The sequence below is a fragment of the Lepidochelys kempii genome, chromosome 5 (assembly GCF_965140265.1).
Source record: "Lepidochelys kempii isolate rLepKem1 chromosome 5, rLepKem1.hap2, whole genome shotgun sequence".
In the NCBI taxonomy this organism is placed as follows: domain Eukaryota; kingdom Metazoa; phylum Chordata; order Testudines; family Cheloniidae; genus Lepidochelys; species Lepidochelys kempii.
The window spans coordinates 116650793-116677543 of NC_133260.1; the positions used below are offsets into that span (position 1 = coordinate 116650793).

The 26751-nt window shown below is 42.6% G+C and overlaps 1 protein-coding gene across 2 annotated transcripts in view; it reads right to left on the reverse strand.

The window, feature by feature from the left end:
* The window catches only part of MOB3B (MOB kinase activator 3B), a 158302-nt gene that overhangs the window by 76081 nt on the left and 55470 nt on the right, over positions 1 to 26751 (reverse strand). For both annotated transcript variants that reach the window (XM_073345567.1, XM_073345566.1), the window contains exon 2: positions 19926 to 20505. In XM_073345567.1, coding sequence (XP_073201668.1) covers positions 19926 to 20343 — 418 coding nt within the window. In that variant the 5' untranslated portion in view covers positions 20344 to 20505. The remainder of the gene's footprint in view (positions 1 to 19925; positions 20506 to 26751) is intronic.

Sequence of the window (26751 nt, forward strand, 5' to 3'; positions counted from 1 at the left end):
AACAATAACAGTCAAGAAACACGAGAACATATGGATGGGAAGGAGACCACTAAACACACAGTTCAACCAGCGTCCTTTTCACTCTGTACACCACACACCATCATCTCGGGCACTCCAATACTATTGTCATGGGCACGAGGAAAGAACCAAAGCAGAACAGGGGAAAAAAAACACAAACAGAATAAAGAAGTGTCATTCATGTGTGCCGGATTTCTCTTAGGACAAAAGTAAATATTATTGAAAAGCAAATATGTTGACAAGGAGGAAGGATGGTCTTGTGGTCAATGAACTGGGATTCAGGAGAACTGGATTCAGTTCCTCTACCACAAACTCCCTGTATGATCATGGGGTGACAAATCTCTTTTACCTTGGTTTCCTGTCCATAAAATGAAGATGATAGCACTTCCTTTCTCCTACACTTTGTCTGCTTGGATTGTTAGCTCCTCATGGCAGGGATCCTTACTAAGTGTGTGTACATCAACTGGGCCTTGATTTCTGTTGGGGTTTCCAGGACCCCACTGTTATACAAACTATAAATAAATAATCATGTACTGAAATCCTTTGAAAACTGGCCAGATATTATATTTACACTGATGCTGCCCATTGCTCTACCTATGATTCTGGCTTGCTATCGAGATATCTGGTGAGAACCCACAAAATATTAAAGCGCCCAGAGCAGGAGTTGTGATGTTACACCCCATATTCTTAAAAATATGGTTCTGATATGAATATGGCATCTAAGATATACTTTATACAAGATGGCTCATGGAAGGTATCATTGGAAAGGTATGATTTACTGAATGTGATTATCCAATTTGTATGCCTGTATCATTTCTGTATCTGAAGTTAGGAATATTGGCTATGTAACAATTACAACTGGGTGTGTATTTGGGAGAGACCCATCAGACAACAGGCCACCAGCCTTGATGAACCACTAGGAAGAAACAGTGAGAATTTGAAGATACTAATCTCTCTCCTTCCTAAGAGGCATCTTGGGTCGTAGCTGTGACACTTCTAGGTCAGGTGGTCCTGTCACCTGGTACTAAACACTACCTTGGACTTCTCGTAATTTTCCACTAAAAGGAGGGGGAGGTCAAGACTGGGAAAAAAAAGATTCCCACATCATGTAAATCTTATTTAAGGCTGGGGAGTAAGGCAAACAGGACTCTCTCCTCCATTGCCTGCCCAAGAAGAAAGACTGCTGAAAATACCTGAAGAGACCAAGGAACTAACCCGAGGGAAAAGGCAGGGGTGAGTCCAGATTGAGACAGCGGTCCAGTCTGAAAGGAGAGATAACTGGAACTCTTAGCTACAGAAACTCTACAACTTGCCTAAAATAACATTTAGGGTGAAAAATTACTTCTTGAAACCAGTCTCTTTAAGATTTTAAGTTTAGTATGCATGTTTTGTTTTATTTCTTTAGTGATCTGCTTTGTTCTGTTTGCTATCTCTTATAATCACTTAAAATTTACCTTTTATAGTTAATAAACTTATTTTTTGTTTATAACATAACCCAGTTTGTTCAATTTAAACTGGGGGAGCGGAGGGGGAGAGAGGGAAGAAGTTGCGCATATCTCTTCACATTGAGGGAGAGGGCGAATTTTTATGAGCTTGCATTGTGCAGATCTTTCTATACAGCGCAAGACAATATTATCTTGGGTGTGTTTTCCAGAGGGAAGCTGCACTTGAGTGCTGGGCAATTTCCTAGCTGACCTTCCCACAGAGAGCTGTTTGCAGCCTCTGTCTGATTCTACAGCTGGTGCTCCCTACCTGTGTGTGTGCTGCCAGAGGTCAGAGAGCCTGATTCAGCAAAACAGAAAGCAGGAGCCCAGGCTGGTGGAGCAGGCAGGCTCAGTGAAATCCCAGTACATCAGGTGACATCCCAGAAGGGGGTTCTAACCCGTCACAGGGGCATACACATCAATGATAATTTAAAACAACAGAAGTTAGAGATGTGAAAGACCTAGCAGGCCTAGTCGAGGCAGCTATCATACCAAGACTGTTCCTTTTAATATATTTTTTCATGCTGCTTCATTCATTCTAGTTTATCATGGAGAAGGGTGATAAATGGTGTGTATTGAGAGTATCATAAAAAATGAATAACGCCCTCTCCCCCTCACCAGACTTTATCAAGGGAATGAAAAGCACAAAAATCAAGGGCTTCTCAATTTCTTAGGTTGAGATTATTTCACTTGGAAACTGAAAACTGACTGACCATGAGACTGGAAGGTGTTAACCCTCTCTGCACTGCCAAATGCCATCCAGCCACTCACATTTGGTTGCTGCTGATACTTGTGTTGGGAAACTAGAAATGTCAGATTGGAAGAGGTTGGTGAGTGGGTGAGAGGCAGGGGGACAGGAAAGGAGCTAATATCAAGTATTTCACTGCAATATGTGAAAGGGTCCTAAATCTTACCTTTGCCCTCTATTCCATACATGCTGCATTTTTCTCTAGAGTGGGGAGAAAGATATTTCATGCTGACAAAATTTAAGACAAAATATCACTACAATTCTCTAGCCAGCCCTAAAGATCTCTGGTGACATTTCAAAATCAAAATATTATGTTTTTCAGCAGAAATGTTTGTTTGGGACCAAAAACTCAAAAGATTTATATTTTTCAGTGGTTAGTTTTTCAACAAACAATAAAATAATGATAATTTCCCACAGAAAGCAGATACTTTTAGTGAAAAAATTCATTTAATCGAAAACTTAATTTTCTATAGAAAAACAGTTTTGATAGACAATTTTCAGCCAGCCCAATAGTACAGTATTATACTTAATTTATATAGTGTTTTCCATGTTTGGAGCTAAGACACATTACAAATATTCATTAGTTGAGCATCAGAGGAGCCCAGCAATTACATAAGTATAATAATGCCCATTTTATAGATGAGTGGATTTGTGATCTCTGTATAAACCAACACAAGTTTTCATCTTTATTAGTTTCTGGTCTGTGTGCTGAATTATCCAGTGTTGTCCCTGATTTTATCATGAGTTTTACTACATTTGCTATTTTTCTTAATGCCCCAGCTGCTCGAATAAGATTATTCTGCAAAAACCTTAGCTTTCATTTAAAAATAAACTTCTAGCCCTCTTGGTTTCAGTGAAAACCAGGGATCCTGAAGGAAAATAAAAAGAACCCAAAATTATTTATTAAATCTCCTGATTTTTAGGGCCTGGCCCATGATTTTTGATTGCTTGCGGTTAGCAATTCTTATGACCTCATACGTAATAACGAACATTATTTTGCCTGTGTTATGACCTTGGTTATATTGACCAAGAGTGCTCTGCTCTGTTTGTAGAATGGACAGACATTCATTTGAAATGGGACCAAGGCTTTTGGGGAAGGTAAACTTTCCAAATCACCACGATGGAAAGCACCGAACAGTTCATTTAAAAATGGCATGGGGTAAAAAGCAGTGAAATCAGTCAGCCAAATCGACTTGGTCCTCATCCCTAAACGTAGAATCCTAAGGATATAATTGTTCAACTTGAGGACTGTAAGGATTACGCATTCATGTGGCCACACGGTTTGCAAGCATCAGCACCGTATGGTTTAATGACTAATAACACTAAGAATCCAAACAGCCACTCAGCTGTAACAGCACTGAGTTCCCCCTCTACACAGTTCAGCCATCACACCACATGTCTCTTTTCATCAGTCCCAAGGTGTGTAAAGCTAAATTCTTTCTCCTTTTCTGGAGCAAATAGCCAAAGCTATATTCAGACAGCAGACATGGGAGGTAACTGCTCTGCTCAGCATTGGAGTATTGGGACCAGTTTAGGGCTCCACACTTTAAGAAAGATGTGAACAAATTGGAGAGAATCCAGAAGAGAGCAACAAACATAGTAACAGGTTTAGAAAACATGACCTAAGAGTAAAGACTGAAAGAACTGGGCATATTTAAATACTATAGCACTGCAAGTTACTGTGATTGACAAAGCATAACTTTTAAAGGGCCATTTTGAGATTTCTGAACTGACCATTTTACCCTCACTGGCAACATACAATGAAAATGCATATTTCATTCATTAGAGGTAATAAATATTTACACACATGACCCAGCTCTTTTAGTGGAGTGCTCCTCACTCTAATACTGCTTTGTCTGACATGCTGCTGGTGAACACAAACTGCTTGTTAGTTTGACTTCATGAGCAACAAAAACCTGCATTAACTGGGTGACATTTAATGGTCTGTAATATACAGTAGGTCATACTAGATGATCTAAGGATCTCTTCTGGCTTTAAACTCTATGAATGAGAAACCAGAAGTCAATCGGCTAGACCCAAACAGGGCAGTTACAGGCATTTTAGGGCGCCATTTGTCTCTCAAGACCACATCTCTGTATTCCAGCTTATTTTCAGCTATCTGTATGCCCTGTATCAAAGCTCTCAGTGATAAACAGGTCGAAGCTCCAATAAGAAGGGTTGTGATGGTTTCCCCCTTATTTCAGCATTTGCCAGATGACTCTGTGTTTTGTGTTGCTGCTGAACAAAGAACAGCGGTGGATGGTCAGTTAAAAGCTAATGAAAATAACTTGTCTGCTACAGAGTTTGTATTGTTTTTGTTCTAACAGCTGGCATCTACGAAACCTCCGATATCTGGTTCCCCCTTCCAACTGGTACTTAGATACAGCAACTTGTCACTTGAGACAAGTGCCTATTAAAATTACATAGGCACAGGTAAAAGTGATCCCAATGCACAAGGCGACAGCAGGCACACTTTCCTTCCGCCATCTCACATATGGCATTAGTCTCTCCAAACGTCTTTTCTTTTCTCTTAATAAATTTGAGTGCAAGATTGTTCCCCTGCCTGCCAGAAATCTGTGGGTCAGAGTCTGATCATCTTTTAGGTTTCTGAATGGTGCTTTAATTTTGATCTCCATCAAATAATATCCAACCTGGCACAGCATACCCTAACAAGAGGGAATCTTACATCAACGTTCGGATATTAGGCCAAAGTTTGTTCTCAGTTACACTGGTATTTCTCTAGTAAGTGGCAGTGGCGTTACTCTAGATTTATACCTGAGTAACACAGCAGAATTTGATCCACTAATTTTAGGAAGGTTTAATATGTGATATGCTGTTAATTATTATAAATAAATTATAATTTATTTATCAGAGTGTCACATCTGAACCCAGAATTTTTGCAGATGAGTATTCACTACTTTTTAAAAAAGTTACTGATCTGTGGATCTGTGGCTGAATTTAGGGCCCGATGCTGAGCATCTAACACATTCTTAATGAAGTCAATGGGAGTTACACATGCTCGTCACTTCCCAGGATCAGGCCTCCCCCATTCATCAGGGGCTGACAAGAAGTGACCTGAGCCCAGTGCAAAGCAGGCAGGCTCTGGTGTGAACTGTCTTAAATGCTGTAGCATTGCCCATGAATTTCAGTTCAGACCTGCAATAACTTTGGCTGTTCCAGTGCCGGGCTTCTGTTGAACAGAGACTGCCTTCTGTGATGCACAGGTGTTAAGCTGTGCAATAGATCTGTGACGTGACAAAAAGGCACTACACACTCATTTTCATTTGTGCACCACTCTTAAGGGACAAAAGGCCGCCTAGGTGTCACTAAATGTAAAAGTGCACTCAGCCTCATGCTCTCTACTTTAGTTACTGGCTGACACATCTAGCACAGGAAATACAATCTCAAAGAACAGAAACTACATCTAGAACAACCACTGACCATCCGCAGAGCAGAAGACAACTGAGAGTGACTGAGAGTACATCTCTGGTATACAAGAGTTATTCCTATGAAATGACTGTCACAAAGGACACACTCTTCTTCGTTTTCTCTTTTGCTGCATACCCTAACCAGTGTTTCCTTAACCTAACTCGGAGTTTAATATAAACACACAACAATGTTATGCTTTTACATTTGGGTCTGCAACTCAACTGCATATCTAGGAGAAAAATGTAGGCAACATGGCTCCTTCAGTACTTCATACTTACATCAGTTAAGCTATTAGACTTGTCACATACATTCGGAAATTTCCAAAGTGGTGCACAGCGATTGAATTGCACTGCTCCACTCAAGTCAAGTTTGAAGTCATGGTTCTTATCTTCAAGCCAGGGCCCAGTATACCTAAAAGATCACCTAAAGCTCTGGGATGAACACTGCGAACAATAACTCCACTCATCAGGCACAATGGAATTTTCTAGCACCAGGATAAAGCTAATCTGTGCAGGAGACAGAGCTTTCTCAGGGGACTAGTCCAAGACTACGGAACTCCCACAGGAACTAAGGGCCCACCATCACAAACCTCACTACCTTCCACTCCAAGTGCAAGGCTCACTGCTTCAAGCTGTCTTCTCTAATATAAACACACAGCATCGTATATACTGAACTACAGTCTACCAGACTAAAACACTACATTGCATACACAATTCTCCCCGAGGGAAGAGGATTAAAGAATAAGCCACACGTGACAGATGTTAGTCACATCACTCAATGCACTACCGGAAGGTGCTCAGACACACTGGGAATTACGACAATAGAAGAACCTATACAGAATCATTCTCTGCAGCACCGAGGAATCCAAGAGTAGTGTGAACTAATGTTTTAAACTATCTGAGTATATGGTCCCTGATATTTTTTTTAAAGCATAAGGGAGCACACATGTCTTTTATGATCAGAAGTGGTGTTTAACCAGTTACCTTTTAAGCACATTCTTGAATTAAGTCCAAAAATGTCTATAAAGACATGTGGGTTGCCTTTAAAGGAAGCCAATAATGACTTACGTCTGTTTGATTTCTAATTCTACCATTCTGTTTGCAAAAAAACCCAACAAACAAACCAGGTGCAAGTTCAGACCTGATGTAGCTGGTGCAACTGTGGTGTAAACAGGTGCAATGAGGTTATACCTACTTACAAAGCTTTGGAATTTGATCTGTAGTGCATATGACAGAGGCACCCAAGCAGCTCCATGGGGAAGACCGTACTGAGACTTGCACCAAACACTGGATTAAAATCCCTTTATTCCTTAATGATTACATTGTATTATGACTATTATTAGTGCATGACTGTAGCATCTGAAAGCCCATTTATGATCAGGGCCCCACTGGGATAGGTTCTGCACAAACACAAAAAGACAAGGTCACTGCTCTCAAAAGCTTGTATCCTAACGTAACACAATAAATAACTCCGCCAAGCACAACTGAATTTTCTACAATATTTGTATGGTAAAATATTTACTAACCTTTGCAGGGGAAACATGCGAAAATGAACCCTGTTTGAAAATTTTCTCTGCGAGTTTTACTTTCTTCGGGTCTTTATTGCTAAACAGCCAGAGACACCCCAAATCCAAAATGTCACAGACATCTGAAGTCTCATAACATCTCAGACACAAGCCACTTTTCAAAGGTTTCACACAAAGAGTTATTCCCCTTATTCATAATAATATCATTCAGCTCTGCAAAAGAAAGTCACTCACAGACACTTCAGATCACTAGCAAACTTGCTTTCCGTTCTAATAAATAACCAACCCCCACGTAAGCATCCAGTTCCTCACACTCAAAACAGACCATGTGAACTCCAGCACCACTCCAATACACTGCTGACTTTACCCATGCTGTACAAATGTACAGCAATAGATCCCAGTCTAGGTGAGTTTGGAGTTCAGGTTGTGAGTGTGATTGTGAGTCCTCCATGTGACTAGCCCTAGTAAATGCAAGCGACATCTGACCCTATATGATCAGAACCTGCTATGGCAGTTACTTCCCGCTGGAACAGTTGAAGTGGCAAGCTCAAGAGTGAAGACCTATGTACACAGGAGACAAAGCTCTTCTTGTGACTGGCCCACAAATCTGCATCTCGCTCCCAGGAGAGATCAGATTGAGCACAAGTCTCAGCCCCTTTGGAATGAAATAGAAAACCCACTTATTGGCCCTAACCTTGAGCTTTCCCTCATTAATCCCACCACTAACAAAAAATCCCTGAAGCATGGAAAAAAGCTGAAACCTTCTTAGTTCATTGTAATAAACTCTCTCAGATACCATGGTGATGGCCATGATATAAAGGAACTAGACAGATGGGGAGCCAGTGCTGTAATATACACTCTCCAGCTGAGAAACAATTCCACCCTCATGCCAACTGAGCGAAGGATTCCCTTGTGAAATAATGTCAAAGAACTGACCGTTGTTTTCTGCTGCAGACTCTTGTCAACAGAGGACTGCGATAAGGTGTAATTTACATGTTTGAACTGGAAGCAGACTTTGTCCTCCAGTAAACTGCACACATGGCAACAAGCCAGCAGCATTTACTGGGGAAGAGAATTCTGGTGAACCACAAAGCCTTTTGTCAATGCGGAGTTTGCACTTGGAAAAGGTTCTCCTCAGCTAGATCATTAGGCCTTACATGCTATACCACTAAATGTGCTTATTTGAGGTTTACTACATTTGTACTTATGGCGAGGGAAACATGAGACCTTTTGATTCCTAATTTTGGGCAACATGGTCATTTTCCGATCTGCTCTATGCAAGTGGAGGGTGCGGGGGGCTTGCCAGTCCACCTCAGAGACGGCATAGGGAAGGAATCATGCTGCACAGAGGTACTATTCCTTCCCTCCTTCCATTTTACTCCAACACACTGCCTCTCAACAACAGCAAATTACTGCCCTTGAGCCCAAATCAGCTCATCCGGGGACTGCAGCAGGCACTGCTGCTGATGGATTGTTAATGGTCACGATTTAAAAGTGGGAAGTAGAGTCTGATTTTCAAATTTCAGGTTGAGCATATACAGCTGACAGTTCGAAAACACCTTTTGGTTTAGAAATGGTGCAAAGCTGCTCTGAATGCCACTAAGAGAGAATAGATCTGGGACTCCACAATGTCATTTATAGAAAGCGCCGATGATAATGATAATAGCATTTTAAAGTATTTTAGACTCCTCCAAAGGACCGTTTTACACTGAGCGTCCAAGTGACAATTTCTGCTCTCAGTAACTCCAGAGCAGTCCCACTGAAGTCAATAGAGTTACACTGGTCTACATGAGAGCAACAGCTGGCCAAAGCTGTCCCGTTTCTGACCATAACTTGCAGCTATACACGAGCTAGTCACTTAAAACTCACAATATCCAATCCCTAAAGAACACTGTTTCCACACTGGATACTTACAAACTCAGCATTAGCCAGTGTTTTGAGTCTTGGCATTAGTCTACTAACTAAAAGAGCAGTGCAAATTGCTTCTGATTAAAATGGCATGACAAATGGGATGGCGACAGTAAGGAGCTGTGGTGATCACTCTTACCCCAAAGTAATTAAGAGTGATTGGGCCTGGAGCTTGTCTAGACTACTTCTACACTTTGGCCCTTATTCTTTCATAGGCCTGAGGTAGTTAAGGCATGTTCTGTAACACGTAAAAACAAGGACCCAAATTGCTCCCAGGAATAATCAGCTACGCAAGACAGGCATTGGAGTGGTGAAAAGGCCAGGCTTTTAATTATCCTGTAAACTGCATTGTTCATTATCCAGACGGGGCTAGTGGGATGCTTCTCAGCCCTGATGGAGGAGGTGGCAACTCTCTCTCTCTCTCTCTCTCTTTTTTTTTTTTTTAAGTTTGCGAGTTGGTTTATCTTCTGGCCCAGTTTATGCAGAGACATCTGTTAGCTCCTGAACGATAGGAACAAAAAACAGGGTGGTGGTGGAGGAGACTTTGACATATAGCCTAGGTCAGCAGAGCCTCAAAACCTTTCTTGAAAGCAGAAATGTTCTGCAATTTTCACACACACACAAACACGCGCGCGCACGATGTGGTTTAATGACTGGAGAGATGCAATGACCACACATCTGTTCGTGCCCGGTTGATTTCTTCACTCATGCAGGGCAAAGAATGCAGAAGGAATCTCCCTCTTTTAACCGATCTCACTTCCCAAACAGAGAAGGAGAAACCTATGCTTTCCTGGATCAGAGAGTTAGGATACTCTGCTGCCTTATAGAACTGGCTTCCCCAAGTGGTCCACCAGAGTCCAGGGCACACCTGTTTACTCAGGCCTTTAATTAATAACCAGTACCAGGATAGGTTGAGAGCCTATAAGAAGGGAGACACGGGCGTACAATATGTTTTATGCTTTTAGTTATAGTTATCCTTTATAGCCAAATGGAAATTGTTAAATTAATAAATTCTATTTAAAGAAGCCAATTCTTCCTTAGTGGAAATTCCCATGTAATTTAATAGGGATTAAATTGATAAAGTGTTAATGAAATTTAACAGGACTAAAGCTCTCTCACTCAATCCTGAGGCCACTGGAAAGAATCCTGGGGTAAGCGAACGTCTCAAACAAGCACCTGATTGCCAGCCCAACAAAAGACCTTCCAGGCTTCAGCCTACCCTGGAAACAATGGTCCACATTGAACCATTTCAGAACATTGCGTGGCAGATGCTGTCATCTCGTATACCCTCGGAAGATGAGAGAGAACCCACAATATGACTGTGGACATTACCAGGAAACTATGGACTACACCATAAATTAGCGTTTGCTTTGATTGTTTGCCAGTGGTGTCAGATTTACACCAAGCCTCTTCTGAAGCTACTTATTGGCTGACTAATTTGGACTTGGTTATTTGAATGCTGCTAATCCCCTCTCTTGCCATCCTAAAGAAGAAAAGAATTGGCTTCTATAGAAATTACTCTTAAAACCTGTCAAATTTAATAGAGAATTAAATCCTTGCTATTTTGGGATTTTTTTAGGATTCAATAGTAGGGTTACAATTCTCTATTAAACTGTATAAGGCGGCCGCAAAACAAATATTTTTATATTAATTCTATAGGATTTTCTCAAAAAGTTGTTACTGGAGCTAATTGATCATTTGAGTCACCACTCTTTTTAACATTACCCAATAGCCTTAACAGTGATGTCACTTCCATGACAACAAATGTGCTGTCCCAAAGGCCAAAAAGAAAAGGTATGTGTGAGTGAGAGTGTAGGGGTTGCAGTGGGAAGAAGATCAACGTGTGAGGAGGAAATGGACTATGAAACATAAAGCTCTTCTTTAAACCAAATCCGGCCTTGGCATAAGCAGATGAGGAGCTAAAGTACAAGGGACCTGCTTTAACTTACACTCTCTTGTTAGTTGTTTTCCTGCCCATTCGGAAAAATCTTATACCACTACTGGAAAAGTGATCGACAACTGTAACTATTCTATAGACTTTTTGAACTATTCTATGCAACTTAATAGAGAATCACATCCCTGTCTTAAAATGCTCCTCAGTGATCCCTCAAGGTCGAGGATGATCTCTTTCACAGGTTTTATTTTTCATGGGTCCTTTGGTGATGGAGGAGTCTGATCCTTGAGCCACAGGCTCATTGGCAGATGTTGTAGGTGTCGTTGGAAGACAGGGTTGGGCCACGATTGCTGCGTGACAACTGTCTTTCCTTTCTTCCCTTGCGTTTTTCTGCAACCAGTGCAAGGTGATTTTCCTCAAAAGTGGACGTTCCTTCTCTGACAAGTCTTCACCAGTTATCCCTGTCCCGGGCTGCTGTCTCCCAGTGTGTGGTGTCGATGACACATCCTTTTATGTTTATCTCGAGGGTGTCTTTAAAGTGTTTCTTTTGGCCTCCCCATTTCCTTTCTCCTTTGGTGAGTTGGGCATACAGCAGTTGTTTTGGTAAATGTACATCGGGCGTGTGCACACAGTGCCCACTCCACCTGAGCTGGTGCTGGATAATCAGGGCCTCAACACTGATGATGTTGGCCTCTGTGAGGACACTGACATTAGTACGATGATCCTCCCACTTTATGTTGAAGATCTTCCATAGAACGTGCTGGTGTTCCAGGTTTTTCAGGTGTTTTCTATAGGTCACGCAAGACCTACAGCCGCAGAAGAGAGCTGGGATTACCCTTGCTTTATAAACTAAAAGTCTACTGTGTGTTCTGATGTTGTGATTGCTGAACACCCCCCTGGCGAGACAATCTGCCACAGGCAAGGCTGGCGCAGCAGATTTTGTGCTGAATCTCGTTGGCTATGTCTACCCTCTGTAAGAGATGGCTGCCAAGATAGGCAAAGTATTCTACCTTTTCCAGTTCTTCTTTATCAACGTAGATCTTCCTTGCTGGGTCTCATGATTGAGCAGGGACTGGCTGGTGGAGAACTTTTGTTTTGCCGATGTTCAGAGTTAGCCCTGGGCTTTTGTAAGCTTCAGAGAAGCAATTAAGGGCTGTTTGTAGAGCCTCCTTTGAGTGTGCAACGAGAGCACAATCATCTGCGTACTGGAGTTTGGTTATTGTTGCCGACATTACTTGCATTCTGGCACAGAAACGAGAAAGGTTGAAGAGGTTGCCGTCAGTCCAATATTGGATGCCAGTGCCCTGTGGTAGACAGTCTTGGGTTAACGTTTTCATAGCTGCTAAGAAAATGGAGAAAAAGGTGGGTGACAGTACACAGCCTTGTTTTACGCCAGTTTGGATGACAAAGGGCTCAGAGGTGGAGCCACTGCACAGGACGGAGGCAGTCATCTGGTCCTGGAGGAGTCTTACATTGGTGATAAATTTGCTTGGGCAGCCAAACTTTGACATGATTTTCCACAGAGCCTCATGGTTGACAGAGTTGAAGGCTTTGGTCAGATCGGTAAAGACCATATACAGCTCCCGTTGTTGGTTAAAAAAAACCCTATACAAACCCTATTGAATGTCTGTTAGGATCCCTGGTTTCATCCATATGACATTCTATAGAACTTTTCCCATGGGATACTATACGACTACCTCAACTCTCAGGCCTTATTGACGTCAGGATCTGGAAGGTGTTAGCTACCACGCATTAACATCCTACTATACACAGGACACTATATCTTTTAAGATGTGTTAAACTGGTCAAGTGAAAGCCTAGGGAGGAGCCTCAGTTTTAACACTGCATTGGCTACACTAGACCGTTCACATGTGTTAGCTAATACCTTCCAAATCCTAGTTTAGACAAGGCCTAGAGCATAAGTAAGTTTGCACTTCCACTGAATGCCAAATTGGTGCTCCTTCAGTACTTATCCAGTTTCTGATCAATTTATACCCAAGATGTAAATTACACCACCACTTAAATAACTTATCAGTGCTGGAACTACAGTGCAGAAGTTCTTGGCTCCCAGCCCATTTTCAATCTACCAAAACATACGGTCTCTCACATGGAATTCTCATTGCAAGTTACATGCTTGATGCAAAGTCACTTGGTGAAGTTCTCTGGGTTTTGTTATGCAGGAGGGTCCCTTCTGGCCTTAAAAATCTATTACTCTGAATCTTTTTTTCAGTGACTCTTCGAAGAGAAATATTTCCCCAGCAAAATCTAAATGAAAAATAATTATGCCCAATGTAAGGCTCCAGCGGGAGGTGGGAGTGCAGGGGAGAGAAGAACCATCAGTAATTTAATTTATTTTGTGCAGGAGTCGGGGCACACAATGAGCACATCATCAAATTGCTGTTAGATCACCCAGTTCCCCTCAGCACTGTCTACACACAGCATGTTGTAATTAATCGCTCTCAAAGATGAAAACTGCAACTCACCAAATACAGAAATTGTTCCCAGGATCTACTATTTCCTGATGCTCGAATATAAAGATGTTCACCATGCCTTCTACCTGCTGACCAAATATCATACGGCGGGGGGGAGGGGGTGTGTGCGGAAGGAGAGGAGAGAAAAGAAACTGCATGGTCCAAGAGATACATAAGAGGCTATGGAGCCTTTGGTTGCTAAGTCATCAATTTGAATCCAGCCTGGGTAGACAGTCACTGAAAGTTGGTGCCATCTGATGGTGGTTTGATGGCCTACATGATGAAATGGTCTCTACTGCAGAAGAGTCCACATCAATAGTGCTAGGTTTCAGCAGCCAAACCTCGGCCGAAAATTATATCCTAGGTTATCTATCTGCTAAACTGGGTTTAACTCTACCACAAAGACTTTGGTTCTTGAGGGCTGCAATGAGCCAAGTACAAGTTTACAAAAAGGGAAGAATGGGCTTATGTGCAGAATAGAGCAGCGGTATACAGACCTGACTGACTTATCAGCCAAAGAAAAAAGAGCTTATCACTATAGAGAGCAATGACATGACTCCTACGAAACTTGAACCCCATTTCTAGATACATTTGTATTAACAAAACAAAAAAAAAGTTGAGATCGTTCAACCTAACCTCTTTTCATTCCTAACCTCAGCCATTCCACCTAACCTCTTTTCATTTTTCCTCCCCTCACTTCCCTCCCCTTCCCTCTACCTATTCATGTCCGTAGTCTCCAATTTATACCCAACAAAGAAAGTAACAGAACGTCACTAGCCGTCACCTTCAGCCCCCAACTAAAACCTCTCCAGCGCATCATCAAGGATCTACAACCAATCCTGAAGGACGACCCATCACTCTCACAGATCTTGGGAGACAGGCCAGTCCTTGCTTACAGACAGCCCCCCAACCTGAAGCAAATATTCACCAGCAACCACACACCACACAACAAAAACACTAACCCAGGAACCTATCCTGGCAACAAAGCCCGTTGCCAACTGTGCCCACATATCTATTCAGGGGACACCATCACAGGGCCTAATCACATCAGCCACACTATCAGAGGCTCATCCACCTGCACATCTACCAATGCCCCTCTGCCATGTACATTGGCCAAACCAGACTTTCTCTACGTAAAAGAATAAATGGACACAAATCAGACATCAAGAATTATAACATTCAAAAACCAGTCAGAGAACACTTCAATCTCCCCAGTCACTCGATTACAGACCTAAAAGTTGCAATACTACAACAAAAAAAACTTGAAAAACAGACTCCAACGAGAGACTGCTGAATTGGAATTAATTTGCAAACTGAACAACATTAAATTAGGCTAGAATAAAGACAGAGTGTATGGGTCATTACACAAAGTAAAACTATTTCCCCATGCTTATTTCCCCCTTCCCCCCCCCACTGTTACTCTCACCTTCTTGTCAACTGTTGGAAATGGGCCATCCTGATTATCACTACAAGTTTTTTTCTTCTGCTGATAATAGCTCACCTTAATTGATCACTCTCATTATAGTGTGTACGGCAACACCCATTTTTTCATGCTCTCTCTGTGTGTATATCTAGATCTTCCTACTGTATTTTCCACTGCATGCATCTGATGAAGTGGGTTTTAGCCCACGAAAGCTTATGCTCACATAAATTTATTAGTCTCTAAGGTGCCACAAGCACGCCTTGTTCTTTTTGTTTTTCAGACTAACACAGCTGCCACTCTGAAACCTATTTTATTACTGTTATTCGCACCCTAACATGTTATGTTTATGGTGTCTGGCTTTATGTTGCTTGGCCTTGCAGCTTTGACAAGTTGTAAAATTGCATCATTCTATAATTCTGCTGGCAATCCCATGCAATGTGTGGTATTTGGAAAAGTATTCAAGTTGAAAGCCATTTAGCTTTTTGTACCTTTTGTTGTCTGCTTTTTTTAGGAAAATCATTAAAAAATTAATTACAAAAAAAAAAAAAAAAACACCCCCGCCAACAAAACCAGGGTTGATGGCCTCAACACAGTAGCCTCGAGTTGGCGTGGAGACTGAACCATCTTTCACACTACAGATATAAATCCTATAAACCAGGATTGAGGCATATGACTAGGGGAATGCAGGGAGCTTGAAGTTTGTGGCTATATAATTTCAGTCTCTAGAACTGTTAGCCTCGGACATGCTATAATCTCACTTCACAAAAATTCAAACTGAGAACAGTGGGGAAAAATTAAGGAAACCACTCCCCACAGCAAGAGGCTATCAGCACAAGAGACCCTTTAAGGCTTTACACTGTCAGAAAGAAGTGCGCCTATCTTCAGCAAGTGGTTTGCTTAGCCACTCACCACTCTGCTATCAGCACCTCAATTCCCATACCAGGTCCTGCTCTCATCCTCCAGTCATTCCTGTGTGTTAGCAACAGCAGATGCTAGCAGGAGGGAGTGAGAGAGACGGAGATCAGCAAATGAACTGCTCAGAACGACTGCAGAAAGCACAAAAGGAAATGGCCATAGACCACAGGAAACACACAGACTGACCCTGATAGGGGGCCCAGGGATGAGAGTACAGTGTAAATATATACAGATGTCCATGTTATAAATTGGTAAATCTCATTTTAACTCACCCAGTTCCTAGTTACAGTTTTTTAACCACAAAGGAAAGGAAAGGAAAACAAAAACCCCCCAAAACCAAAACAAAAAGAAACCCAATACGATTGGCCCTTCTGAAACTATTTTTCGACCCCTTCAAGTAGCTCATCAGTAAAAGCTGTGTTTAATAGCAATTATGGAAATCCTACTCTAAATAGTCTGCGTGATGTACATACAATTAAAGAGGGCGTTATTTAATAGGATTAGTTTTGGAAATGTGCACAGTTTCTGTGGATTGCCATTACAAATTCCTCCCTGAATTCCCTTAAGTAAATTCATTTGCTAATGGAAACGGCAGCTCAAATCCTGTAAAAAGGACACAAACTTTTTTTTTAAAGGAATCTATGGGGGACTCACTGCAGAGATGCACAGCAGTAAATTAATCCTTCCATTAATAACCAGACTTTTATGATGCAGAGTTTCTTTCTGCAGACCTTTTTTTGATCACAGAAGTAGCTGCAGCATAAAGACAGCCTAAAAAGAGGTAAAATAATGCTCGCTGTGCTTTAGAACGACTGTGGTAGCAACAACAGTGCACGGCACAAGATAAACCTCTTTTGGTCAGATACCAGTTTGTAATCAAATTCAGTTGCTTCAAAGAACGAGCATTTGCCATTTCACTGTGATTAATTTTTCTGAATGAAAATAAGGAGAATCGAAATAATAGAAAGGAGAACGTGCACAGATCCCTTAAGGGAGCTGTGACTCAGACAGCAGCAACCAGGGCCAGATTTAGGGTCAGACGACCCGCCCAGGGTGCTGCAAGGTATTAAAAAGTTTAACAAATGGAGCGAGGAGGTGCCAAACACACTTCTTGCCTGGGGCACAATTTGGTCCAGGGCCAGCCCTGGCAGCAACCCTGGCACACCACAGTCCCAAAGCTTCTGTCTCGTGCAGTGGGGACAGTGAAAGGTGGAACATGGATGGAATGTGCCAGCTAAGCACAGGTATTATTCTAAGAGCTTTCCAAGCAACACGTTAATCATTGGGTGGCAATTATCTCCATTTTACATATGCAGAAATTGAAGCACAGAAAAGTTATATAACTTGCTCAAAGTTTCCCAGGGAGTCACTATTTGATCCTAGAATGTAACCTAGAAGTTCTGATGCCCGGGCATCCACTCTAACCTCTAAGGGGAAACTGACTCTCACGGCAACATTTAGGTCCAAACTTTCAGTGGGCTACGAACCTGGGGTACCTAACTTGGGATGCGTAGGGCCTGATTTGCAGAGGTGGCAAGCACCCATAACTCTAGCCCAAGTCAACTGGTGCTGCACATCTCTAAATGTCAGCACCTAACGTCACTCAAGTTGGGCATCCAAAATCTGAGCCTTCACAACCAATCCAAAACAGAAACTAGTGCCTGCAATAGATACTGCTTGGTACTCGTGTACAGATGTACTCAGAGCAGGAGATGTTTCTGGTAAGCTAAGAAAAAGGCATTATTATGCAATAATGCTTCATTAGGGTATCCATAAAATCTCCTCCTGAAGTGCCTACGTCTCAGAGGTGTGTAAACGACGTGTAGGAGCAGAAGAGAGTCAACTATGTGAACGAGTGATGGAAATTAGTCTGGGAATTGGTACTGTGTCCCCTTATAACTCACCCCACAAGTGATCTGCATTCCTGGCCAAATTAACAAGATCCAGGTAGCATGGAGGTGCTCCACCGTTACCTGAAATTCCATGCCCAGTGCTATGGGGCAAGAGGCAGGTCAGGTCCCCCAGCTCATGTTATTGATAAAAGTTCTAAGCTGCACAAGCACAGTGATGTCAGCCTCATTCCACCATCCTTACTTCTGAAGCGTGGACAATACCTATCTGCCTATCTCACAGGGATGCTATGAAAATTAATTAGCCAGTAATTGCACAGCTCTTTGAACATACAAAATATTATTACTGACCTTCTTTTGCCTCTTTTCTCCTCTCAATCTGCCATTGGTTGCCACTGCCCTGGTCCCATGGGTGCTCCAGTCCCAGCACAGTGTGCCCCCACAGCAGGGAAATTAAGTGAAACTTAGTGATAATAAGTCTCACCTTGCCTTGGAACTGGTGCAAGAGTACAGAGAAGAGAAGCAAGGATCCAGCTGTATTTCCACTCCCGCAGGGTAAGGGCAACAATTAGGGCAGCATATGAACCTGGCTGGCCTGGTTGGGGTGAAAGAAGGCATACATGGGAGTGGGACCCTCTGGTCTCAGGCATGAGTTTTCACAACCTCTGCTGTTGCATCCGTGTTCTCACAGCATATGTGCACTTTGACCAGAGAGGAGAACAGTCATGCCAGGCCCAGAAGTGTTTGGCTCAAGTATTATAGAATGCAAAGCTATTTTACAGATGAACCAGAAGGCTGAGACCCGAGTTTGGGGTTCTGCTGGCTTCCTGCAGTGTTCCTCCGGTCACTTCTTCCAAAGAAGGGGATTATTAGCACTGAAAGTTTGGGTATTATAGATTATTTCTTGGTTCAATAAAAGCTGTCAACATGTTATCTGCCTCTCCCAAAGCCACAGAATTGACCATAAATATTTTCTGCACATATAAACAAAATCACTGATATTACCAAAGGGAAGTGAAACACTGGAACGAGCCATCACACAACAACGGTACAACAAAGCCCACATACATTTCAGTGAAAGTTCAAAAATCAAGGAGACCTGGAGAAATCTAAACCACTTCCCACTGCCCATAAAATGAGTCACAGCTTCCTTTGAAACCTGCCTTCTTCCTGCTGTGCGATAAACTGGAGGAGTTTAAGTTACAGCCTGTAACCACCACCTTTCATACCGATATGCAATGAGAGGAAAGGAAGAGGGACAAGTCTCTGGAACACAAACCCACAACAAGTCTGCCCACCCACATGATGATCAGAGCTGGGCAGTAAGCAATCTAAAGGTCAGCAGAGCTTACTGATATTTGCAATCTTGCTACATGCTCTCACCTCCCAACAAACCCTTCTAAACTAAGCCAGCCTGCGTAATCTTCTAACCACTTGATTTCAGTATTGCCCTCCCCTTGCTACTCCTTACCTCACTTAAGCCAGATCTTTTCTGAACCTCGTGCTGATAAACACGACGTTCCCTTATCCCTTAGGATAATCACACAGCTTTGAGATTTGCAAGAAGTTAGAAATAATAAAAATAAATTGTTAAATCAAACTTTCTCTAAAGTGCAGTTCTACCTTGAAAAGTGACTAAGGAAAAATGTCGCATCCACAGTTAGCAGCATCAGTAGCCATCATAAAGACTTGGGCACAGACAAGATTTGGATTTTTTTTCCTCCAGAGGATAGTTGCTCACTTTCCCCCCTCTTCGTCTTTTCATGGGGGGACAGGAGAGGGGGCAAAGGGACCATGGATAACAGTCCACACTGTGATCCTGATTCTCCACTGCCTTGCATTATGCACAGCCATTAGAGAAGTGGATGTAAAATGCCACCATCGTGGGTAGGTTTTTATGCTCACTTTGTATAGGTGTCAATGGCTACTTAAGATGCAAGGGAGTGAAGGTTCAGAGCTGATTGGCCTCAGATAGGCTACTATAGTATTGTTGCCCTTGCTGTTGCCATCCCTAAATAATTAAGCTAAGTGGCTTACCAGGGATTAGTGGCTGGGCTGAAAAGATTTTTTTTTTTTTAAAGCAAGCAATCATTTCATATTTTGACATGCTACTCCTGTGGAACGTCTGACATCTCCCCAGCAGCACTCCAGGGCCTAACACTCTGAGTTCAAGAGCCATTACTATTAGGAAAAGAAATGGAGCATTCCAGGCACACAGAGTGAAATACGGTTTGTGGCTCTAGGCTTTGCTTGGACTCACCCACACTAGTAGGGAATATGTCCTCATTGTTGATCTGCACCTCGATCCAGTCCATGAGAAGGTTCATATACTGGGGTGCTGGCAATGCAGTGGGCTTCTTGTACTTCAAGTCATCCTGCCACCGGTACTCATACTTAGGGCCCCCAGACATCACCGGGCAGGTCCTCTCTGTGCAGAACTCACAGATAGTTCCATAGATCAGGTTGATCCTGTTGAAAAAGTCAACCACGTGAACTGCCACCCAGTCATTTAGGTCTTCTCCATTGGGCAGCTGCACAGCTGCTTTCAGGTCCACTCCCGAGTTCAGTGAGGCCTGTGCTCGTTTATGGAGCTCAAACCTCTGGGTCCCAGGTTCAAATTTGCGTTTGGGACGGAAGGTCTTGTCCTTATTAAAAACTTGCTTGAGGGCTATGGACATGTCTGGTAATTTTCTGCCCTCTAGCAATTGGCGAAGATTTAACGTATATATCCAAAGCGAAGACTTTCCTGTCGCAGGTCCCACTCTCGTCACACAAATTGTTGTCAATGTCTATGCAGTCCACCAGCTCTTCCTCTTGAAAGCCCAGAAGACCTCATGTTCCTAAAGACATGGAAAGGTATGTTAGTGTTAAGCCCAGTTCGGGCCTTGTCAATTTGCTACTGTTTTATCATCACGCTCAAAACCATGGGAAGCATATTTTTGGGGAGCTAAAAAGCAAGTTTCCAAAACGTATCAGCCAAAATTTTCAAAGGTGACTAGGTATTTTGGGTGCCTCCAATTTTTAGTACCCATTGTGAAAACCCTTAAAGGGGCCTGATCTTCAGCATGCACTGAACACCTGGCCACTTTAAAATGTCTCAAGTTGGGCACTCAAAATCACTAGTCACTAGCAAAAGGGGAACGAAATGTGTCATGTATAATACATTCCCAGGCTCTTACTGCATCCATAATTTGGGAACATACCTTTCAGTTGTGCTTAATTTTACAGTGATCATGTCTCCTTTATTTAAAATATAACCAAGAGTAATATTGTATCTTAGTTTAGAATGTGGTGTCTAATTGTTCATAAACAACACACAGTATCTATACAAAACCTTAATGATAAATCCATGCTCTCCTTTCTGTGTCTACAGATTACAAGTATTTATTAGCAGTATTTGCTGCACTTTAATTTTTAATTAAATTAGTATTATTAGTATTATTTTTAATTAGTGAACCTAATCATTTTACATATCCTTTAGGATCTAATGAGGTGAAACCTATAAGACTGTATAGAAATAATTCTTAAAATGTGTACGATAAATGGAGAATGACATCCTTTATATTGCTCTTTTGAACCATTCTGTGTAACTCTATAGCACAGTCTTACTTTTCTATTAAATTCTTTACTGTGGTTTAAAAAAAAAATCTATGAAAAGATTGTCACTTTCTAGAAAACTCTGTAGGACTTCTCCACAAGAGAATGCTACGCATATTGGTCCCCAAGAGTTTGTGGTGTGTTTTCTGAATAGGTCTGACAGGACACCATTTATGGTTTTCATAGTTAGCCTGTCTGAGGGAGAAATTATTCCTTCCATAACTGCATTCTATGAACGTGTGCCCAGGGATTATCATCATAAGTAAATGAAGCATAGTGATAGGTGATCTGGTGGTTAGTAGCCAGTTTAATGGGATTTTTTCTTGAGTAACATGTAAGGGCTTTACGAATAAATCTCTAGAGAGGGGGCATTTCATGCAGTGTGTTATTGAAATACAGTAACAGACTTCAAATATGCATAAAACTACAAAACTCTTGTACCATTAACTTCTAATGAATTCTCTTTAGGGGATTATGCTGCTCCACTGTTTTCCTCAAGACATACACACGAAAATTTTGCTAGATTGCATGTGCAAAGCACTAAATCTACATTCTTCTGAAAATTATCTCCCAGGCCTTTGCCAACTGGGTAGGAGGAGAAAGGAAATACCCTCCCCGCCTTTTCTGACACCACAAGATACCAACAGAGACCTCGACAGACAGCAATCTGGTGTGTGAGGTATCCTCTCCGTAATGGAGGATTTATAGCCATAAAGAAAACAAAAATAGTCAGAGATTGGCATCCTGCCAATTTGTCAGCGAGACCAGCTAAGCAACCCTGGCACACCCTTGTGCTGCTTCTGGCACATCCTTGCACTGCAAGGGGAGCTAGCGAACAGAGGACTGCAAAGAGGGGAGTTTGAGAGAGAGTCATACTAGAATTGCTATGGTTAGGAAGGGCTGCATTGCCAGTGCCAACACTGCTCCTCTATCCAGACAGACAGCCTAACCACGGATGCCTCTACCCAGATCCTGGTGTGAATTTGCGGAGACTGTGGCCTGCATTTCCCACTCACAGAAAGCCAGGCTGGGGGGACCATCCAATATGAAAGGTGCCTGCTGGTGGAATCTCTCAGGAAGCAGGTGGGAGAGGTACAGGAGGTGATAGCTAGGCTGAGGAGCAACCATGCCCACGAGGAATTCCTCAAGAGTATTCATATGGAGACATCCAAGGCTGAGAGAGCTATCCAGCAAGAGACGACTGCTGTTACACCACTAGGGGAGGAAGATATGGCTCTGTCACAGGGAGGACACTGGCTGCTGGTTATTTCTGGCAGCAGGCAGTGCTCCACCCTTACTCCCAACCCACCCACCATGGTGATGGAAAACCGATATGCTGCCCTGGCAACGAGCTACGAGGAATGACCCCAAAAGGTGGCGGAGGAGAAGCCATGCACCCCGAGGCTGGAAGGATCGCAGCCACCACCCCAATAAGTGACTACAGGGCTCTGGGAGTAAAAGTTGTGAGTGCAGGTGGTGGTCTCTTCAGCCCTTCCAGTCAAGGGTAGGGGGACAGGCAGACACAAATGCATTCTGGAGGTGAATGCCTGGCTGCGAAGATGGTGTCGCCAGGAGGGCTTTGGCTTCCTTGACCATGAGATGCTGTTCCAGGAAGGACTGCTAAGCAGAGATGGGGTCCACCTAGTGAGGAAGGGGAAGAGCATATCTGGATACAGACTGGCTAACCTAGTGAAGAGGGCTTTAAACTAGGTTTGAATGGGGCAGGTGACCAAAGCCCACAGATAAGTCAAAAACATGGAGACGTGGGAGAAGGGTTGGAATTTGGGAGGAGCATGGGTTGTTATAGCAGGGATAAAGGAGAGAAAATAGAATTGGGCGAGGAAATCAAGTCAGTATCTTAGATGTCCGTATACTAATGCGAGAAGTATGGGGAATAAGCAGAAAGAACTTGAAATGCTAGTAAATAAACACAACTATGATATAGTTGGCATCACAGAGACTTGGTGGGATAATATGCATGACTGGAATATTGGTATAGGAGGGTACAGCTTGCTCAGGAAGGACAGGCAGGGAAAAAAGGGAGGAGGTGTTGCCTTATATATTTACAATGTATATACTTGGACTGAGGTTGAGATGGAAATAAGAGACAGACTTGTCGAAAGTCTCTGGGTAAGGATAAAAGGGATTAAAAAAAATAATGGTGATGTCATAGTAGGGATCTACTACAGATCACCTAACCAGGAAGAAGAGGTGGATGAGGCTTTGTTTAAACAACTAACAAACTGATCCAAAGCACAGGACTTGGTGGTGATGGGGGGACTTCAACTACCCAGACATCTGTTGGGAAAATACACAGCAGGGCACAAATTATCCAACAAGTTCTTGGAATGTAGTGGAGACAATTTTTTATTTCAGAAGGTGGAGAAAGCTACTAGAGGAGAGGTTGTTCTAGATTTGATTTTGACAAACAGGGAGGACCTGGTTGAGAATTTGAAAGTGGAAGGCAGCCTGGGTGAAAGTGATCATGAAATGACAGAGCTCATGATTCTAAGCAATGGTAGGAGGGAGAACAGCAAAATAAAGATAATGGATTTCATGAAGGCAGACTTTAGCAAACTCAGGGAGTTGGTGGTAAGTTCCCATGGAAAGCAAGTTTAGGGGGAAAAATAATTGAAAATAGTTGGTAGTTTTTCAAAGAGACCTTATTAAGGGCACAAGAGCAAATTATACCACTGCGTAGGAAAGACAGGAAGCATGGTAAGAGGCCACTCTGGCTTAACCAGGAGATCTTCAATGATCTAAAAATCAAAAAAGAGAGTCCTACAAAAAGTGGAAATTAGGTCAAATTACAAAGGCTGAATATAAACAAACAACACAAGTGTGTAGGGACAAAATTAGAAAGGCCAAGGCACAAAACAAAATCAAACTAGCTAGAGATGTGAAGGGCAACAAGAAAACATTCTACAAATACATTAGAAGCAAGAGGAAGACCAAGGACAAAGTAGGCCCGTTACTCAATGAGGAGGGAAAAATTACAGAAAATGTGGAAATGGCAGAGGTGCTTAATGACTTTGTTTCAATTTTCACCAAGAAGGTTGGTAGCGATTGGACGTCTAACATAGCGAATGCCATTGAAAATGAGGTAGGGTCAAAGGCTAAAATAAGGAAAGAACAAGTTAAAAATTACTTAGACAAATTAGATGTCTTCAAGTCACCAGGGCCTGATGAAATGCATCCTAGAATACTCAAGGAGCTGACTGAGGAGATATCTGAGCCATTAGCCATTATCTTTGAAAAGTCAGGGAAGACGGGAGAGATCCCAGTAGGCTGGAAAAGGGCAAATATAGCGCCAATCTATAAAAAGGGAAATAAGGACAATCCCGGGAACTACAGACCAGTCAGCTTAACTTCTGTACCCAGAAAGATAATGGAGCAAGTAATTAAACAATCGATTTGCCAACATCTAGACGATAACGTGATAAGTAACAATCAGCATTGATTTGTCAAGAACAAATCTTGTCAAACCAACCTGATACCTTTCTTTGACAGGGTGACAAGCCTTGTGGATGGGGGGAAGCGATAGACATGGTATATCTTGACTTTCGTAAAGCTTTTGATACTGTCTTGCATGACTGTCTCATAAACAAACTAGGGAAATGCAACCTAGATGGAGCTACTATAAGGTGAGTGCAAAACTGGCTGGAAAACCGTTCCCAGAGAGTAGTTATCAATGATTCAGAGTCATGCTGGATGGACATAATGGGTGGGGTTCTGTTCAATATCTTTATCAATGATTCAGATAATGGTAGAGAGAGTACACTTATAAAGTTTGGGGTCAATACCAAGCTGGGAGGAGTTGCAAGTGCTTTGGAGGATAGGATTAAAATTCAAAATGATCTGGACAAACTGGAGAAATGGTCTGAAGTAAATAGGATGAAATTCAATAAGGACAAATGCAAAGTACTCCATTTAGGAAGAAACAATCCGTTGCACACATACAAAATGGGAAATGACTGCCTAGAAAGGAGTACTGTGGAAAGGGATCTGGTGGTCATAGTGGACCACAAGCTAAATATGAGTCAACAGTATAAAACTGTTGCAAAAAAAGCAAACATCATTCTGGGATGTATTAACAGGAGTATTGTAAGCAAGACATGAGATGTAATTCTTCTGCTCTACTCCGTGCTGATTAGGCCTCAACTGGAGTATTGTGTCCATTTCTCGGCACCACGTTACAGGAAAGATGTGGACAAATTGGAGAAAGTCCAGAGAAGAGCAACAAAAATTATTAAAGGTCTAGAAAACATGAATTATGAGGGAAGATTGAAAAAGTTGGGTTTGTTTAGCCTGAAAAAGAGAACACAGAGGGGACATGATAACAGTTTTCAAGTACATACAAGGTTGTTACAAGGAGGAGGGAGAATAAAATTTCTTCTTAACCTCTGAGACTAGGACAAGCAGCACTATGGGCTTAAAGTGCAGCAAGGGAAGTTTAGGTTGGACATTAGGAAAAACTTCCTGTTAGGTTGGTTAAACACTGGAATAAATTGCCTAGGGAGGTTGTGGAATCTCCATCATTGGAGATTTTTAAGAGCAGGTGAGACAAACACCTGTCAGGAATGGTCTAAATAATACTTAGTCCTGCAGGGGACTGGACTAGATGACTTCTCAAGGTCCCTTCCAGGCCTATAATTCTATGCCCTGGTCTACACTAGGACTTTAGGTTGAATTTAGCAGCGTTAAATCAATGTAAACCTGCACCCGTCCACATGATGAAGCCCTTTATTTCGACTTAAAGGGCTCTTAAAATCGATTTCCTTACTCCGCCCCTGACAAGTGGATTAGCGCTTAAATCGGCCTTGCCGGCTCGAATTTGGGGTATTGTGGACACAATTCGACGGTATTGGCCTCCGGGAGCTATCCCAGAGTGCTCCATTGTGATTGCTCTGGACAGCACTCTCAACTCAGATGCACTGGCCAGGCAGACAGGAAAAGAACCACGAACTTTTGAATCTCATTTCCTGTTTGGCCAGCGTGGCAAGCTGCAGGTGACCATGCAGAGCTCATCAGCAGAGGTGACCATGATGGAGTCCCAGAATCGCAAAAGAGCTCCAGCATGGACTGAACGGGAGGTACGGGATCTGATCGCTGTATGGGGAGAGGAATCCGTGCTATCAGAACTCTGTTCTAGTTGTCGAAATGCCAAAACCTTTGTCAAAATCTCGCAGGGCATGAAGGACAGAGGCCATAACAGGGACCCAAAGCAGTGCCGCGTGAAACTTAAGGAGCTGAGGCAAGCCTACCAGAAAACCAGAGAGGCGAACGGCCGCTCCGGCTCAGAGCCCCAAACATGCCGCTTCTATGATGAGCTGCATGCCATTTTAGGGGGTTCAGCCACCACTACCCCAGCCGTGTTGTTTGACTCCTTCAATGGAGATGGAGGCAACATGGAAGCAGGTTTTGGGGACGAAGAAGATGATGATGATGAGGTTGTAGACAGCTCACAGCAAGCAAGCGGAGAAACCGGT